General features: G+C 51.3%; 1 protein-coding gene across 3 annotated transcripts; it reads left to right on the top strand.

The window, feature by feature from the left end:
• Positions 1–1035: 1035 nt before the first annotated feature.
• On the top strand, positions 1036–17605 carry MB (myoglobin). 3 transcript variants are annotated; one of them, XM_024352895.2, is made up of 4 exons: positions 1036–1200; positions 7129–7231; positions 13265–13487; positions 16931–17605. In XM_024352895.2, the coding sequence occupies exons 2-4, from the start codon at positions 7137–7139 to the stop codon at positions 17075–17077; spliced, it is 465 nt and encodes a 154-aa protein (XP_024208663.1). In that variant the 5' UTR covers positions 1036–1200; positions 7129–7136; the 3' UTR covers positions 17078–17605. The 3 variants fall into 3 exon arrangements, with proteins under 3 accessions (XP_024208663.1, XP_024208662.1, XP_024208661.1); XM_024352894.2 differs by lacking the exon at positions 1036–1200 and adding an exon at positions 1861–1913; XM_024352893.2 differs by lacking the exon at positions 1036–1200 and adding an exon at positions 6885–7032.
• The last annotated feature ends 571 nt before the right edge of the window (positions 17606–18176 follow it).

Raw genomic sequence — 18176 nt, 5'->3', positions numbered from 1 at the left:
GGCCAATCAAATGCAGCCAACTGTTCGAACCATGTTCAGATAAACCAAATGCCAACCTGTCACCAATCCAGCTGTTTCTGTACCTCATTTCTGTTTTCTGTATGTCACTTTCCTTTTTCTGTCCATAAATCTTCCACCATTTAGCTGTGGAGTCTCCAGGCCTACTCTGGCTCGGGAGGCTGCCCTGCTCGCGAATCATTCATTGCTCTGTTAAACTCCTTTACATTTAATTTGGCTGAAGTTTTTCTTTTATCACTATGTATCCACCACATTCAGTGCTCCCTTTTTCTTAATTTTGTTTATTTATTTATTTATTTAATTTATTTTTAGAGACAGGGTCTCACTCTGTCACCCAGGCTGGAGTGCAGTGGTGTGATCTCGGCTCACTGCAACCTCTGCCTTCTGGGTTCAAGCGATTCTCCAGCCTCAGCCTCCTGAGTAGCTGAGACTGCAGGAGTGCACCACCATGCCTGGCTAATTTTTGTATTTTTAGTAGAGACAGGGTTTCACCATGTTGGCCAGGCTGGCCTTGAACTCCTGACCTCAAGTGATCCTCCCTCCTCAGCCTCCCAAAGTGCTGGGATTACAGGCATGAGCCACCGCGCCTGGCCAGTGCTCCCTTTTTCAGTCCTCATAGTGACATTTGAGGTAGGTTATTCTTTTCAAAATTTCCATTTTACAGATTTTTAAAAAAGCGCCCTTGGAAAGTTATGCCACTTTTCCTGGATCACAATATTAAAAGATCACAATTCATCTTCTAATAATTTGGCAAGCCATCCATGATCTTCTAAGCAAGGCGCCATGAGTATAACGAATATAGAGACAGAAAAAGACCCCTCCCCGCTGGCTGGGTTGAGGGACTGAGAAACGGAGAGCCCAGATGGAAGGGCAGAGGTGCAGGCTTTTTTCCTTGTTGCCACTAGATGGCAGTAGGGCACCCGTTGTCAGCCCTGGGGCAAGGTCACCGACTGTCTTTGCCTTTGCCTCCAGCAAGCCAAAACCCTGGGCAGACTCAATCCAAAAATAAACAATCAAAGAGCATGTTGGCCTGGTCCTTTGCTAGGTACTGTAGAGCAGGTGAGAGAGTGAGGGGGAAGGACTCCAAATTAGACCAGTTCTTAGCCATGAAGCAGAGACTCTGAAGCCAGACTGCCTGGGTCCCAATCTTGGGCTTGGTATTTCCTAGCTGTGTGACTCTGGGTAAGTTACTTAACTTCTCTGTGCCTCAGTTCTCTCAAGTGTAAAGTGAGGCTTGTAAAAGTGTCTCCTGCAAAAGAAAGGGCTGCTGGGAGGAGGGGTGTCCCTGGTGTGCACTAAGTACAATATGAGTTTGTGGCTTTTATCTTCCTGCCTCTGAGGCACTCACAGGGTAGAAATGGGGAGAAGCCAGTCCAGACAGGTGCACCCCAAAGCAAGAGAGATGAGAAGGCTGCACCCATGCTGGAGCCAGAGTGGGGAAGAGGGCACATCTGCTGGGAAGGGGTAGAGCGGGGTGGGAGGAGTCCTGGCAGGGGAGCCGTTCCTATGCAATGGGCCTTGAAGGAAGGGGAGGATGGGCGGATGTGGGGTTAGGTGACTGTGGAGGCGGGGCTGGTCTCTGTCCAGGTGACAGGTGGATGGTGGAGCTGGAGAAGCCACTCGGAGCCTCCAAGGCTGGGGAGGGGGGAGGGGGGAGGCAGGTCGGTGTCCCAGGCCACACCTGTTGACTAGGGGATTAGGATGTTGTGTCCCTGCCAGCCCTCCTCCAATAAGCCCCTCTGGGCCTGCAGGGAGAGGAGGAGCCTTGCCATGTAAACTGTATTTTTAGTTCCCTGTGCCTCTCCCCGGCTGCTATAAGACACCTCTCCCCACCCCCAGCCCTGGCCGCTTGGCTGGAGGCTCTGCGAGGACAGCTGGGGAGAAGGGGAGCTGTGGTCAGTATGATGGATGCTGAGGGGCTGGAGAGGAGCGGCCCTGGGTGGTGGGTTCCTGGGAGTCTGGAGCAAGCTTAGGGGTCCTGCTGCCCCATCAAGGGCCTTGAGCAGGTCCTGCAACTCCCAGGCCTCAGCCCTGCTCTGAGCCCTGGCCTGGCGCTGGTCCAGGAGGGTAGACTCTGCCAGGGAGGCACAAGCTAAGCTGGGGGTGGGGTGGGAGGGCCTGCTGGCAGGAGGGAGGCACTGCCCAGACTGGCCTCCAAAGGCTGGTTCCCAGAAGGAGGAGGAAGAGAGTAGTGAAGATCGTGGGGAGTCCTGGCTTTAAGGAGCCAGAGTTCTCCTTCTTGCCACATCTTTGATCTCCCTTGGTGGTGTCTTAAGCCCAGATTTACCAAAGGGAATTGTCAGCTGTCCAAGGGCTGGCAAATTCCTAGGTCACCTAGATTGGATTTTCTGACCATAAAAATTGTGGGCCAGGTGCACAGCTGCCTGAGGGGCTCAAACCTGTGCAGGTGGGTGCTGGAATCCCCTTTGCTATAGCGTTCTCTTTGTGTGCATGTGACCAGAGGTGAGAGTGGCTGGAGACCGAAGATGGCAGAGCCCGTCTTTCTCCACCAGACTGAGGCCTCCGACTTGCCTTGCCTGGGGAGGGTGCTCAGTGGAAGTCCTGGGATGTTCAGTCAGGACGAGAAAAGTCTTGGGTGAGCCTGCTCCTTCTCTTGTGAGGCAGACTCAGCTGGGCCTCTATATCCCCAAGCAGCAGGCAGAGCCGCCGCAAGGAAGTGCACGTGACATGGAGGCATCTTTTGGTTCGACATAAAAAAGGATTTTTAAAGCTTTAGGTAGTGAGCTCACCACTCCCAGGAGTATTCAAGCAGATGCCAGATGATGATCTTTAGGGAAAACTACATTTAGTGGGAAATTGGACAAAATACCGTTGAAGGCCTCTTTTAGTCACAAGATACTATGGCCCTATAATTCTAGATTTCTCTGCTTCTAGCTCTCTGTAAGTCTGGAGTCTAGAACCCAAGTTTCTCGGGTGGTGAAAAGTTGAAGACTTTGACACTCTAGAATTTTAATTCTGGGATCTCAAGATTCCAGAATTGGGAGCCTTGAGGATGATTCTACAAGTCTCAGTTTTGGATTCAAAGGATCCTGTGATATGAAAGGGAAAAAGAGGAGGTCTGACTTGGTGGGATCCAGTTTTGCCCCACTGGGTATCAGACTAATGTGCCCTGCATTCGTGCGTGTGTGTGCGTGTGTGTAGCATGAGCGTGTAAGGCTGTAGAAAGTTTTGCACACAAAGGCAGCCTGGCTTTCCTATCATGTGTCTGCAGCTTCTCTGCCCTGGCCATAATGAAGGCTGTCACAGGGATAATAATAGCCCCCAAACAGAGCTGGTGACTCCAGGTAGCCATAGCAACTGTGAGGTAAGGCTGCTCTGTTGTAGAGATGTGTAAGTACAAACAGATGTCGGTGCCTTCCCATTAGCTTAAATGGTAAAACTTAAAAGGTCCATCAACTTCAAAGCTACAGGTTTCCATGAGCATGCCAGTTAATGGGGGGTGCTTGCCAAGCGGGTGATAGCTTCATATTAAACATTTCAGCATCAGTAATGGGTTGATGAGATTTTAAATGCTCAGGCCGTCCCCAGACAACTCAGGAGGCCAGAGACGGGAGAAGAGCTGGGATTCGGGTAGTAATCAGCCCTGCCCTGCCCCGCACCCTCAGGGGTGTTCTGACACTCTCGGGAGGGCACAGGCCAGAGAGCATTTGAAAACCGCACACTGCATCTCAATCTCCAGGAGTCTCAGATCTGCCTCTTGGCCTTCCCCAGCGCACCGGGCAGGGGGCCCCGGGTCAGATGTGGCACAGCTCAATGCCATCTCCTTCTTTCTGCCCTCCTCTCTCACACCCTGGACTCACCTCCAGCGAGTGACCAGCAGTAAGGGTCAAACTGCTGAGAGTCTGAGACCGGGGCAGACCCTCTCAGAGTTGTCTTTCCTTCTGAGGCTGGGCCTGGCACAGACTGAGGCCTCAATAATGGGCTTTCGAATGAATGAATGAACAAAGGAGCAAACAGATGACTGACTGACTGAATGAATGAATGAGATCCCCTTTGGCATCCCCATGGCTTCTTTTTTTCTTTTTGAGATGGAGGCTTGCTCTGTTGCCAGGCTGGAGTACAGTGGTGCGATCTCGGCTCACTGCAACCTCTGCCTCCCGGGTTCAAGTGATTCTCCTGCCTCAGCCTCCCAAGTAGCTGGGACTACAGGTGCATGCCACCAAGCCCAGCTAATTTTTGTATTTTTAGTAGAGACAGGGTTTGAACATGTTAGCCAGGATAGTCTCGATCTCTTGACCTTGTGATCCATCCACCTCAGCCTCCCAAATTGCTGGGATTACAGGCGTGAGCCACCACGCCCGGCCCCCCATGGCATTTTAGCTACTTATTTTGTTACTGCCTCTTCCACTGCTAAAGAGCTGGGCCTTTGGAGGTCGGCTGGCCTAGCATTTGGGGTTGACTTCTGGAATGGTCACTAGGGAAGGGGCGCCAGATGTGCAGCCGGTGCCTCTGACCCTTTTGGTCACTAGGAGTCAGCCGACTCAGTACACAGGACTCACTGAATGGAGACACAAGGCTCCTCCAGGGAGTGGCGGCTCATGGCAATCCTAGAATGGTCACCAGTCAGGCTTTAGAGACCCACACAGAGGGCGTTCTGACCCAAAGTTGCACTGGGGAACTCCAAGTTTGGGGATTCTTTGAATTTAACTCTTTTTCTAGCTACATTTCCTATTATTTGTCCAATTCTTACCAAATATCCCTGTTCACATTCTGAAGCTGGGGTCTGACTGGCAGAGCTAGTAGACGCTGACTATTCAGATGGAGCCCTGACACTGGCTTTCTCAGCTTGGCTGTGACTGGCAGCAGGTTTGGGGGAGAACTGTGTGTCCCAGAACATGACTGGCTACACCTGCACCTCAGCAAGGTTGGGGCAGGGCAGTTATCTTCAAAAAGCTGTGTAGGTGGGGCAGTCATTACTGACAAATCCAGTGCAGACCCAGGATGGCCCAAACACTGGCTTATCCTTTCTGAATCTCATCTCCCACAGCTGTAAAGCGGGGTGGTGCTCGCTACCTCACAGAGGTGTTGTAAAGATTAGATGTAATCTTGCCAAGCAGCCACTTTGTAAACTGTATAGTCTTATGCAGATGGAAGGAAGGGCCTGTGCCTACCTTGATCATAGCACTAAACAAACTGTACTGTATTTTCATTCTTCTTAGTTATCTCCCTAAAAAGACTCTGAGTTCCTTGAACACAGGAAGGTGTTTTATTTGATTTTGTTATCCTCAGCATGTAGCAGTGTCTGACACACAGTAGGTGCTCTATCACTGTGAGAGGGATGGATGGATGGGTGGAGTTACAGATGGATAGATGGATAGATGGAGGGATGGGTGGGTGATGGATGGATAGATGGATGGAGGGAGGGATGATGAATGGAGGGATAATGAGTGGATGAATGAGGGAATGGGTGGATGGATGGATGGAGGGATGGAGGAACAGATAGATAGATGGAGGGATGGGTGGATGATGGATGGATAGATGGATGGAGGGGGGATGATGAATGGAGGGATAATGAATGGATGAATGAGGGGATGGGTGGATGGATGAATGGAGGGATGATGGGTGGATGAATGAATTGAGGGATGGATGGATGAACACATGGATGGATGGATAGATGGATAGATGGAGGAATTGGTGGATTTTGGATGGATGGGTGGATGGATAGATGAATGAATGCCTGGATAGACAAAGAGATGATGGATAGATGAATAGATGAATTAAGGGATGTCGGATAGATGGAGGGATTGGTAGATGTTGGATGGATGGGTGGATGGATAGATGAGTGAATGCATGGATAGACAAAGAGATGATGGATGGATGAATTAAGGGATGACAGATGGATGGATGGATGAGTAACTGGATGGACAAGTGGATAAATGGATAGATGGTTGAATATGTGAATGGATTGAAGGAGGATGCATGGATGTAAGATAAGGCTAATCATCCTCCACTCACTTTCTTTGCAAAACCATCCACTCATTTACTCAACAAACATTTATTCAGTTCAAACTTGGCACAGAGCACCATGTGAGGCCCAAGAGATATGTGGTTTAATAAAACAGAGCTCCTGCCCTCCTGAAAACTGCAAAGAAGGGGGCCTGGCTTCCTGAGTTCAAATCCCAACTCTGCCAGCGACTAGCTGTGCATCAGTGATGTTTCCCTACTTTCTCTCAATTAAATAGGGATAATGTCAGTACCTATCACATTGGGAGGTCTTGCGGGGATTAAATGAGTTACCAAATGCCAAGTGTTTGGGACAGGGCCTGGCACCCAGCAAAGTCTCTTGTGAGTGCTGGCTGCTATTATCCTAATGGAGAAGCTGGCATGAAAACCAGGAAATAGGATGCCCTTTGGGAAGCAATGCAACAGGAACTTATACAAAGAAAGGAAAGGAGGAAGCAATTAGTGGTGTCTCAAAGGAGTATGTCAAGAAAAACTTTTCAGAGGGAAACCTTTGAGCAGGGTCATGAAAACAGGAGTTCTCTAAGAGATTGTGGACTTGCCTGGGACCACCTGGCTATAAGCACAAAACCATCTGGTTCCTTTCTGTCACTTCTGGCTGGGTGAGGGGTCTCTGGCAAAGGGGCAGAAGGTGCGTGAGAGGTTGCGAATGGCCAGGACTGTCCTGGGGCCAGCCGGGGCACCTGGTGGCCAAGCTTAGAAACATGACAGGTCCTCTTGGGAGGGCTGACCGCAGGGAGCGTTGGGTTTCAGGCTGCTGGCGTCGGCTTCGGTGGTGCCCTTTCTGTCGGCTATGAGAGTCCAGATAGTGCCCAACCTCCTCCCCTTCTTTCCACACGCACAACCACCCCACCCCCTGTGGCCTGAGCTGTCCTGCCTCGCCACAATGGCACCTGCCCTAAAATAGCTTCCCATGTGAGGGCTAGAGAAAGGAAAAGATTAGACCCTCCCTGGATGAGAGAGAGAAAGAGAAGGAGGGCAGGGGAGGGGGACAGCGAGCCATTGAGCGATCTTTGTCAAGCATCCCAGAAGGTATAAAAACGCCCTTGGGGCCAGGCAGCCTCAAACCCCAGCTGTTGGGGCCAGGACACCCAGTGAGCCCATACTTGCTCTTTTTGTCTTCTTCAGACTGCGCCATGGGGCTCAGCGACGGGGAATGGCAGTTGGTGCTGAACGTCTGGGGGAAGGTGGAGGCTGACATCCCAGGCCATGGGCAGGAAGTCCTCATCAGGTAAAAGGAAGAGATTCCATTGCCCCTGCCACCCACACCCTAAGATCAAGGGTGTTCAGCTGCAAGGTGGAAAGTTTGCACGTGGGGTAGGTCAGTTGGCTGCATTAGTTAAGGGTGTTAGAACGGTCACTTGCTTTTTCTTTGCTTTTAAGTGTCAGGGATTGGACTCAGGAGAGGGAAAGGAGCCATTTCAGGCTGATGTCAGCAGCTGGAGGAAGCATGAGAATCAAACCTAGGATGCTCAGAGTCCACCAGGAAGAATTTTAGAATTATAGACAGTCAGAGTTAACAAGGGTCCTGAGAGATTTTGTACAGCCACCTCTCTTACAGGATGAGGACAAAAAGGGACTGAGAAGGGGAGGACATTTCCAGAGTCACAGCTCATTAAATGCTCTTAAAGTGTCAAGGTTAAGACATGCTCTTCAAGGGGAGACAGATCTGGTTCTAGACTTGGCTCTGCCACTGAGCCACTGGGTGACCTTTGGGAAGGTACTCAACCTCTCGGAGCCTCAATTTCCTCTCCTGTACAGTGAGGGGATATCCTAATATCTATATCCTAGAGGAGATGTGAGAATTAAATAAGATAATGCATGTAAGAGGCCTGGCATGGTTCCTGGCATATACCGAGTCCTAGAAATGTTAGTAGCTATTACCGATGAAGCCCAGGCTAGGGACCTTTCAAAGCATTGCAATTAGAGAACAGAAGATAGAGGCTTATTAGTGACCTTCGATGTTGAGTATGTCTCCAGTTTGAGAGGTCTGAATGATGTGGTCTGCAAGTATATCCTGCCTTCTACCACAAGGGATTCCAGAATACACCAAAGAAAACAAAATTCTGAGGTTTGTAAATAGAGGGTGGCTGTGGTTTGTACATAGAAGCTCATCTCCTCGTTGCCTTCCATCCCAAATGGTGATACACTCTTCTCTTGGCCCCTTCCCTCACCATTCTGAGCTGGTTCCCTCACAAGTCTAATAGGTTACGAATCAACGTTTCTGCCAATGGGAGGAAGGAAGTGGGCGCCGGGGTTGCCACAAGTGAATGGATTGTCTTTGGCACTTTAATTTGCAGATTAATTTCTCCTTATTTGTGAGCCAGAGCCAATTTTCCTCTTCCACTCCGTCGTCCTTTGGGTCTCCCTTGGGCTTTACCCATTTCCAGCTTCCGTCTGCCTCGGGAGCATGGCTGGTCCTGGAAGCTCCGTTATCTAAAATTTGAGCCGTTGGTGATCCGTGCTAGAAACACTTGAGGAAGAAGAGTTGAGTTTTCTGTTGACTGTAATGGCATCGTGGTGTGTTTCTTATGTCTTTCTTCTCCTGTCCCTGTCATCTGGCTGCAACAGGCCCTGTTGGATTGCACAAAGTGCTCCCCCGACCAACACACACACACAAATTGACATCAACTCCTGGGCCACAGATTTGCCGTGTGACCTTGGACAAGTCTCTCCACCTCTGGGTCTTATTTCTCTGCTGGATGAGCGAAGGGATTGTCTTCCATGGTCTCCGAGATCCTGTCCCACGCTCATGCCGTAGAATTCTCTGAGTCCTTGATGCACTTTTGCCTTTGGAGAGGAGGCAGGACAGTCAGGCGTGGAGGTTGGAGACCAGAGTTTGCAGAGCAGAGGTCTTTCCAAGGTGATTTGGGAGCTGCCAGACCTAACGCAGTGACTTGTACGTCTTGAAAGAGACTCAGGGTGTTGCATCATCAGGGAGGATCAGGGAGGTTTGCCAGGGGCCGGGGGCCAGGGATAAGACATAATGTCTAGGGTTGCTGGTCCCTGAAAGGTCCCAGAGGCCTGGTGCCCTGTCACGTCTTAGGTTGTGGGACATGCAGAGACTGTGCCAGCTGGTTCTGCCCTCTCAGTATTTGGGGTACAGGGAGGATGGCCTCCCTGGGGGCAGGGTGGAGGAGGCTCATGCCCAGGACTGCAAATGCCACCTGTGAGAGTTGGCATCTTGACTTTGTTCTAGATACTGACTCTGGATTTTCTAACTGACCTTGAAAGTTTATGTCTCCAATCTTCTGATTGTAAAAGAGGGCAAATTCCATGAAGCCCAGTCTGTAAAACACTGAGGCCTTCACTGCAAGTACACAAACATAAAATTCTAGAACACAGAAGCTGGAAGGTCACTTGGAGATTCTGGCTCCAGGAGTGGGGCTTCGGAAGGGAGGGGGCTGCTGAGTGGGCTCCACACCCCTGTTTTTCCTTCCTTTACTCAAACCTTTTTTGTTTTATTTACTTTGGCTGTTTTGGGGGGCGGGGGAACAAAGGATTTCAAGGTCATAAAATGTTTGAAAATCACCAGTGGTGGTCCCTGTTTCTCATTACAGGGAGGAACTGGGCCTGAGAGTCTCCACCGGTTAATGGCAGCCACAGGCAGGACCAAAAATTCCTGGGTGATGGTGATGATAATGATAATGATAATGATAATGATAATGGTAGAGATGATGAGGAGGAGAAAGACAGCAACCATTTATTCAGCACATACTGATTGCTGGACTCTGTGTTAAGTGTTTCACTCACTGAAGCCTGACAACAATCTTATGAGGTAGATATGATTATGATCACCACATTTAACAGAGAGGTTAGGTAACTTACGCCAAGTCACACAGCAAGTAAGAAAGGAGCTGGAATTCAAATTCAGGCAGCTTGGATCCAGAATCCTTGCTCCTTTTTTTTTTTTTTTTTTTGTTTGTTTGTTTGTTTGAGATGGAGTCTTGCTGGGATTACAGGTGCATGCCACCATGCCTGGCTAATTTTTGTATTTTTAGTAGAGACTAGGTTTCGCCATGTTGGCCAGGCTGGTCTCGAACTCCTGACCTCAGGTGATCTGCCCACCTTGGCCTCCCAAAGTGCTGGGATTACAAGCCAATGCGCCCGGCCCAGAATCCTTGCTCTTGACCACTATGCTATATGGCCCCATGACCTTGCCACACGCAAGACGGGCTGCCACCCACACTCTGGTTCTTTTATTCTAGTAGAGCCAAAGGGGTGTTCATGGATCTGACAATGTGCTCCATGTTCCATGTGAGTGTCCAATTGGGCCTCAGTTCAGAGAACAGCAGGAAAATGGCCTCCCTTCTCTCTGACTTGAACTGAAGATCTGTCTGATGAACCAGGCCCACTGACAGCAGGGTTGAAGCTGGAAACACAGGCCAGCGGGGCTTTCTGAAATACTAGAGCAAACGCCCTCCGTCCATTTCCACAGGCTGAGGGGCTTTTATCTGTTCATTTTCCGGATCAGGTAAATCCAGGAGAATGGCCTTCTGTGGCTGCCTGGGGGGCTCCTAGCTGCAAGGCCTGGGCCCACAGGAGGCAGGCAGCTGTGTGGTGCCGGAATGATCTTGCGGGGAGACAAATTAGCCCGATTCTGCTCTGCTGTTTAAAGTAAATATGGGGTGGGGTGGGGTGGCTCAGGCCTATAATCCCAGCACTTTGGGAGGCAGGATCGGGGGATCGCTTGAGTCCAGGAGTTCGAGACCAGCCTGAGCCACATAGTGAGACCCCCTTCTCTACAAAAAATAAACAAAATTAGCTGGGCGTGGTGGTGTGTGCCTGTAGTCCCAGCTACGCGGGAGGCTGAGGTAGGAGGATCACTTGGGCCCAGGAGATTGAGGCTCCAGTGAGCCAAGATCACACCACTGCACTCCAGCCTGGGCAACAGAGCAATACCGTGTCTCAAAAAAATATTAATAAAGTAAATATGAGCTCTCTCCCTGGCTGTCTGGTGCTAAGAGTGGAAAGTAAGGCATTGGCGGGTCTAGACCCTTTTGGTTTACATATGGATGAGCAATGATCCAGAGAGGCTAAGTGACTTCAACATCACAGAGCACATTGGCGCCAGAACTGGGACCAGAACTCAGCTTCCGTTAACTGTCAGTCCCATGTTCTCTTCCCTAGATATCAGAGGGCAGGGGCAGGCCCCAAAATGTCTGAGACCCCCAGCTGCCTTGTGTCCCGAATTCTTGGCCCTGTTCTGCCCCAGACAGTCTCCTTTCAGCGTCCTGACCTCGGACCATCGCCTGTGCATGCCAGGTCTTGCATCTGTCAGGCGGGAGTTCAAGGATCATTGTCGCCAGATAATAATAGTCAGGAGCTCAGGGACCCTTGGATGAAAGGTGTCAGAGACAAGCTGTCAGTGACGCACGAGGATTTGGATAAGGTCCTGGGGCGAGGTGGCAACGTTGGGCACGGCGGCAGACCATGCCCAACATGGGGGAAGGGAGTGTATGTGGTTCAGGCTTGTGTGTGTCTCTGTGTGTGTGTGCATGTGAGTATGGCGTGTGCTGGGATATATTTATGTGTACCTCTGTGTGAGTGTGCAGGCCCATATGTGAGTGTGCACACACATCTGTGAGAGCCTGCATGCATGTACACTTGTGAGGTGTTGATACATGTCCATGTAGGTATCAGTTTGCCTGTAAATATCTCTGTGTAACAATAACAAAGTCCGAATAGTCATCAAGAGTGTAGACATGAAGCCAGACTGCCTGGGTTAAATCCCCAGCTAGTTAGTCTTTCGGTGCCTCTGTTTCTTCCTCTGCAAAATGGCGTCTACCCCATCAGGATTTTAAAATCAGTTAATATGGCTGGGCGCGGTGCTCACGCCTGTAATCCCAGCACTTTGGGAGGCTGAGGCAGGCGGATCACAAGGTCAGGAGATCGAGACCATCCTGGCTAACACGGAGAATTCTGAGAATTGCTCAAACCCAGGAGGTGGAGGTTGCAGTGAGCAGAGATTGCACCACTGCACTCCAGCCTGGGCAACAGAGCCAGATTCCATCTCAAAAAAGAAAAACAAAAAACAAAAAAACCATGAACTCATTTTCAGGTTGAGGAGCTCAGCATCCTGGTTGTGAAATACCCTCCTCATAAAACCCTGGGATGGAGACTACGGGGATCAGGTGCTTCCTTGTGACAACTTCTGGGCATAGTGGCTCAGGGCGCCAACTGGAGTGTGGCCACAATACATACTGTGTACTTTTACAAGGATGTCACAGAGCCTGGGTATCATAAAAGAGGAACTTTTCAAGGAACTGAAACCATTAGACAGGAGAGAGAGCCCTGGGCAGACAGGGTTGCCCGTGCCAAACATTTCAGCTGTGGCACAAGGGAAAGGGTGGGAGTTATGAAACTGTTCCATTTTGGGTTTAGGTCTGGGCTCTGCCGCTAGCTAGCCAAGTGACCTTGGCCACTGATCTCTGTGGTCTTCCATGAGTAAAAGGCGGAAACTCACTCCTACCCAGAGGGCAGGTCTGACTCCCTTTAACCAGCACCCACCTGCTCACAGCAGGAAGGACTGAGGTCTAAAGCTGGAGGTGGGCAGGAAGGACCGAGGTCTAAAGCTGGAGGTGGCTGCTCAGAGTCCCAGCAGAGGCGTCTGGGGCACCTCACTGAGTGCCTGGCAGGAGTGGGTGCCTGTCTCAGGGCTGGGTTGAGTTGCTCCCACCAGGACCCTTCGTCATCTGCACAGTGAGGGGACTGGGAGGTTCAGAGAGTCACAGCTTGGGCTCAAAACAAGCAAGAGGTTTCTGAGTGTGAGGATTGCTCTGGAGTGGAATGGCCCTCACAGGTAGGAGTGAGCCTCCTGTAGCTAGAGGTATTTAAGCAGCTGAAGGACAATCCGTGGGCAGGAAGCTGCAGAGATGGTCGCAGCGTGGACTAGAACTGCTGTTTTGGTCACTCAGACCTCATTCCAGCCTGGCTTCTCTGGACAGCACCCCTGCAATAGTGAGCTGGTGACTTTATGCCTCAGAACCTCGGTTTCCACATCTGTAAAATGGGAATTATATGACACTCACTATGTGCAGACACCCCGTTGGTACATAGCACACACTATCTCACTTAATCCTTCAAGTAGGGACAAGTTATCCCCATTCCTTATATGAGGAAGCTGAGGCACAGAGAGGTGAAGTGAATGGCCCAAGGTCACACAGCTGGGAAGACAGGGAACTAAACTTGAACTCTAGTCTGGCTGCTCCCAGACCTCACACCGCACCTCCCATGCCGACTCCAGCCTTCCCTGTGCCCACAGGCTCTTTAAGGGTCACCCAGAGACTCTGGAGAAGTTTGACAAGTTCAAGCACCTGAAGTCAGAGGACGAGATGAAGGCGTCTGAGGACTTAAAGAAGCATGGCGCCACCGTGCTCACTGCCCTGGGTGGCATCCTGAAGAAGAAGGGGCATCATGAGGCAGAGATTAAGCCCCTGGCACAGTCGCATGCCACCAAGCACAAGATCCCTGTGAAGTACCTGGAGGTAGGAGGCAGAGCCTGGGCAGGTGGGAGGATGCGGGGAAGGCCTTGGGTGGGGCAATGGGATCTGGGTTCGAGTCCAAGCTCAGCCACTAACTTGTGGGATGACCTATGCTGCTCTTCTCTGTGCCCCAGGTTTCTCATTTGTAAAGGGGACTGCCACCCACTTTGCCTTCCTCCTGGGATCGTTGAGAATGAACACATTTAGCATTTTTAATTTAGTATGCCAAATTCACATCTTATTACCAAAGAGGAAAGGGAGAGGGGATATTGGGTGCAAAATTTGCATCCTCTCCATGGGTAGGTACCATTATCATATCCACTTGATAGATGGGGAAACTGAGGCTCACAGGTTAAGCAGCTTGTCCACGGTCACAGGAGGTGGATAATGGCAGAGCCAAGATTCAAACGCAGGTCTCTATTACTACAGAACCCCAGCCCCTAACTGCTGTGCCACTGGGAGTCTGGTACATGCAGGACTTATGTGGCAGGAGCTCAGCAAGTGGGGCTCAATTTGGGGTGGGGGTGGCCAGCAGGCTGGCTCTATTGGTTCCAGCATCTTCACAGATGAAGAGACAGGACCTCGGTTTCCAGCACGAGCAATTGGTTTGAACCTCCTGAGATGGGTTGGAAAGTTGGGTGGATCAGGGTTGGGGGCAGGAGCCTGGGCTTCAGGTTGTGTGTCTATAACTGGTGGGAGGAGGCGATTTGGGGAGAGGAGGGAGCTGGGGATGAAGGACCACAGGGACAGGTGCATCCCCCGAGGGTAGAAACAGCAGGAAGTCTGGTGCAGCCATGAGGATTAGGATGTGGTGATAGCTACCCGCTGGGATGGGCCACAGTGAGCATTTGCTGCCATGCCTAGCACATGGCATCCATCCTCAAAGTTGCCTCATGGCCAAAACGACTGCAAGAGCTCCAGCCACCTCTTCTATATTCCCAACTGGAAGCAGGAGAAAGAGAGGAATGCTCTCTTTTGAGGAGTTTAAGGAGTCCCAGAAATCTCATCCAACAATTTTATTTACATCTCATTGGCCAGAAGTTAGTTATGGAGCCATCCTGTCTGCACGGGAAGCTGGGAAAGGTAGTCTATCACCCCTCCAAATACAACTAGTGTTCTGTTACCAAGGAAGAAAGGGAAATGGATATTGTGGACGTAATTAGCAGTCTCTGCCCCAGGCAAGTACCCTTCTCATCCCCATTTTACTGGTTTGGAAACTGAGAGCTCAGAGGGTTTAAGTAGCTTGCCCAAGGTCACACAGCTGATAAGCCAGGAGGTACAGTCAGATCCATGGTACTCTGGAACCAGGCTCTGAATCCACTGTGGCACAATATCACCCATTGACAACCACCGCCACCCCTCTTTAGCTTCAACCCTTGCACCCCACCCCACAATTGCGCAGAGTCCTGCCTGCCCAACTGCTCCACATCACCAGCGTGAACAGACAACCCTGCATGTGAGGCCGTCCCTGCCTGCCCATCTTCTCTCTGCAAATCCCTGTTCATCCACTAAGGCCCAGTGCGAAGCCATCTCCCCTGCTTGGACCCCCAGGCCCACGAGGCTTTCAGTGGTTCCATCTGCCAGCCCCTCCCTGCACCATGGCACTTTATCCTCATCTCCTCCGGTCATGGTACTGCCAGGCTGTGTGATAATTTGTCTCTTTGCCCAGCGGTCTCCCAGCAGACACTCAGCTCCCTAGGGGCTACCATTTCTGTGCCCCACTGGCACGTGTTTGGCTCACCATACACTTCCAATGACTGAGTTCTCTCTCTAGAGAGGAAGAAGCTGAGTGTTGGATAGAAAAAACCATGCAGCCAAGATATCACAACCAGCTGGCCACTAGAACCCAGGTCTCCCTAAAACATGCTTAATCTGATGCATAACCTCTGCAAAAAATTGAGACAGAGCCCAGATGTCTGCTTTTCCCCCTCACGGTGGACCTTCCCTCTGCGCTGTTCATAAGACAGTCTCCACCTCACCTGTGGACAGATTGTCTCTCTGAGGGACTGAGGGGCTGTACAGGGTGGTGGGTGCCGAGAGTGTTTCCATTTCTCAATTATGCAGTGGCTCCGTTCCACTGTTTTCTAGATATGAGTGGCTCTGCCATGGACTCCAGAAAGTCTGAGCTGGGGGCCCAACCAGGCCATCTGGGTGGGTGAAGTCACACATGGAGTCGGGGCATAGGTGGCCCTGGAACTTGATTCTCGCAAGTTCTCTAAGGACAGGGCTTGCTCCATGACACCCTGAGCCCCCACTTTGTTTTGTGGCATTCATGAAATGGAAGGTGAAGTCAAGCATCCACCTTGATGCCCAAGAGTAGGCGTTTGTGGAGCTGCCCCTCTTTCCCAGCAGAGGGGCTTAGGGGGTGTTGATACTTCTTGAGGCCTCCCTTTGCATGTCCCACCCACGACTATCCCTGCTTTATGTCACTTGCACCCTGGGGCCCTGAGAAAACGAGAAACCCAGCCTTGGTTCAGCCACTGCCTCCGTTCCCAGCTCTGGCAGTGGCCTGCCCACAGCCTCCTGGGCGCAAATCCATCTCTGCTCTCTGCTTCCTGCGTGACCTCGGTCTGGCCACTTGATTTTCTCCTCTGTAAAGCGACACTCCTTGGTGTACCAGCCAGGGCTGTGGTTGGGATCAAATCTGGTTAACTTGAGAAAGCACAGCCGCATTTCACATCCACGAGTCTTTCCATCCCTAAAGCAGCACCATGCTACATCTCCGTTTTCCCATGCCCATCTCTGTTATCCGGGCAGTGAGACTGTGGGTACTAAAGCAAATGGCAATGCTGAGGCTGATAGCAGACATTCTCCATCCTGGGAGCCAGCCGTGGGCCACATCCCTGTCTTCTTCCTCTCTCTCCTTCCCTCCCACCAGTGTTTCTGTGCTTGGTATAAAAAATAGGAGGCTGTGCCCCCAAAATAGGGTCTTTAAAACAATAACCATACCAAGTCATTAAGTATGCAAAAATTGCATACACACAAATAGAAATAGTTCCTTTCTAGACTTTCTGATTGCAAAATCCTGAATACAATAATGAAATCTGAGCATTTCCCTTCTTTTCTGCTGCCCCCCAAGCAGGTGGTGCTCTGAGCTCTCACCTGGTTTCAGTGGGGTCTACATCCTGATGGAGTGGAGGGGGCTGTGAGTAAGAGTGTGGGCTCCGGAGCCGGCCCCCCTGGGTCCAAATGTCCCTTCCATTCAACCTCCCCTTGCCTCAGTTTCTGCATCTGTAAATCGAGGGCAGTTGTAGTATCTATCTCACAGTGGTTGTGGGGATCAAAGGGGTTCATCCGTGGAGATCACACAGACTCTCACCTGGTGCCTAGCAAGTGCTCAATACACAGTCCTGGAATAAAGAGAAGGTAGGAGAAGAACTGACTCCCATCTGGCCCCTGGCTTGTCCCACCCTGGTGACCATTTTCTCTCCTCACCCTCCCTGCAGTTCATCTCGGAATGCATCATCCAGGTTCTGCACAGCAAGCATCCCGGGGACTTTGGTGCTGATGCCCAGGGGGCCATGAACAAGGCCCTGGAGCTGTTCCGGAAGGACATGGCCTCCAACTACAAGGAGCTGGGCTTCCAGGGCTAGGCCCCTGCCGCTCCCACCCCCACCCATCTGGGCCCCGGGTTCAAGAGAGAGCAGGGTCTGATCTCGTGTAGCCATATAGAGTTTGCTTCTGAGTGTCTGCTTTGTTTAGTAGAGGTGGGCAGGAGGAGCTGAGGGGCTGGGGCTGGGGTGTTGAAGTTGGCTTTGCATGCCCAGCGATGGGCCTCCCTGTGGGATGTCATCACCCTGGGAACCGGGAGTGGCCCTTGGCTCACTGTATTCTGCATGGTTTGGATCTGAATTAATTGTCCTTTCTTCTAAATCCCAACCTAACTTCTTCCAACCTCCAAACTGGCTGTAACCCCAAATCCAAGCCATTAACTACACCTGACAGTAGCAATTGTCTGATTAATCACTGGCCCCTTGAAGACAGCAGAATGTCCCTTTGCAATAAGGAGGAGATCTGGGCTGGGCGGGCCAGCTGGGGAAGCATTTGACTATCTGGAACTTGTGTGTGCCTCCTCAGGTATGGCAGTGACTCACCTGGTTTTAATAAAACAACCTGCAACATCTCAGTCTCTGCCTGGCATTTTTCATCTCCTAGAGTAAATGATGCCCCCACCAGCACCAGCATCAAGGAGGAAATGGGAGGAAGGCAGACCCTGGGCTTGTGTGTGCAGAGAGCCTCAGGAAAGAGGAGAAGGGGAGGAGGAAAGGCAGGAGGGTGAGAGGGACAGGAGCCCACCCTCCCTGGGCCACCGCTCAGAGGCAGGCCCAGTGCAGGGCATGGGGAAATGGAAGGGACAGGCTTGGCCCCAGCCTTGGGAGCACCTTCTCTTCGGTGGAGGTGGGAGGCAGCGAACAGACCTCTGCAATACGAGGAGAGAGTGACAGGTGCGCCAGGCTGTGGGAACCCAGAGGAGAGGGGAAGCCATCATCATCATGGCTGCAATACCTTCAGTAACATGGGAAGGTCACCCTGCTAGTAAGTGGCAGAGCTGGGACTCAAACTATGGCCTGGAAGGCAGCAGGGACTCCAGCCAGGGAGACAGCAAGGCGGCCAGCCAGTGGCAGCTGCTGACCTTCTGGCCACAGAGAAAGGACAGACACATGGGGAATAATTTACAAACACAGGCCAGGA

This window comes from Pan troglodytes, chromosome 23 (assembly GCF_028858775.2).
Source record: "Pan troglodytes isolate AG18354 chromosome 23, NHGRI_mPanTro3-v2.0_pri, whole genome shotgun sequence".
Lineage (NCBI taxonomy): Eukaryota > Metazoa > Chordata > Mammalia > Primates > Hominidae > Pan > Pan troglodytes.
Note: the sequence above shows the minus strand (reverse complement) of the source record. Positions and strands in the feature narration are given on the sequence as shown.

What these genes read in the sequence shown, in the direction of transcription:
- MB (XM_024352895.2), top strand. Translation starts at nt 7,137, where the DNA reads ATGGGGCTCAGCGACGGGGAATGGCAGTTGGTGCTGAACGTCTGGGGG. An exon ending in GGGCAGGAAGTCCTCATCAG is followed by an intron (nt 7,232 to 13,264) that starts GTAAAAGGAAGA and finishes CTGTGCCCACAG; the next exon opens with GCTCTTTAAGGGTCACCCAG. An exon ending in TCCCTGTGAAGTACCTGGAG is followed by an intron (nt 13,488 to 16,930) that starts GTAGGAGGCAGA and finishes CCCTCCCTGCAG; the next exon opens with TTCATCTCGGAATGCATCAT.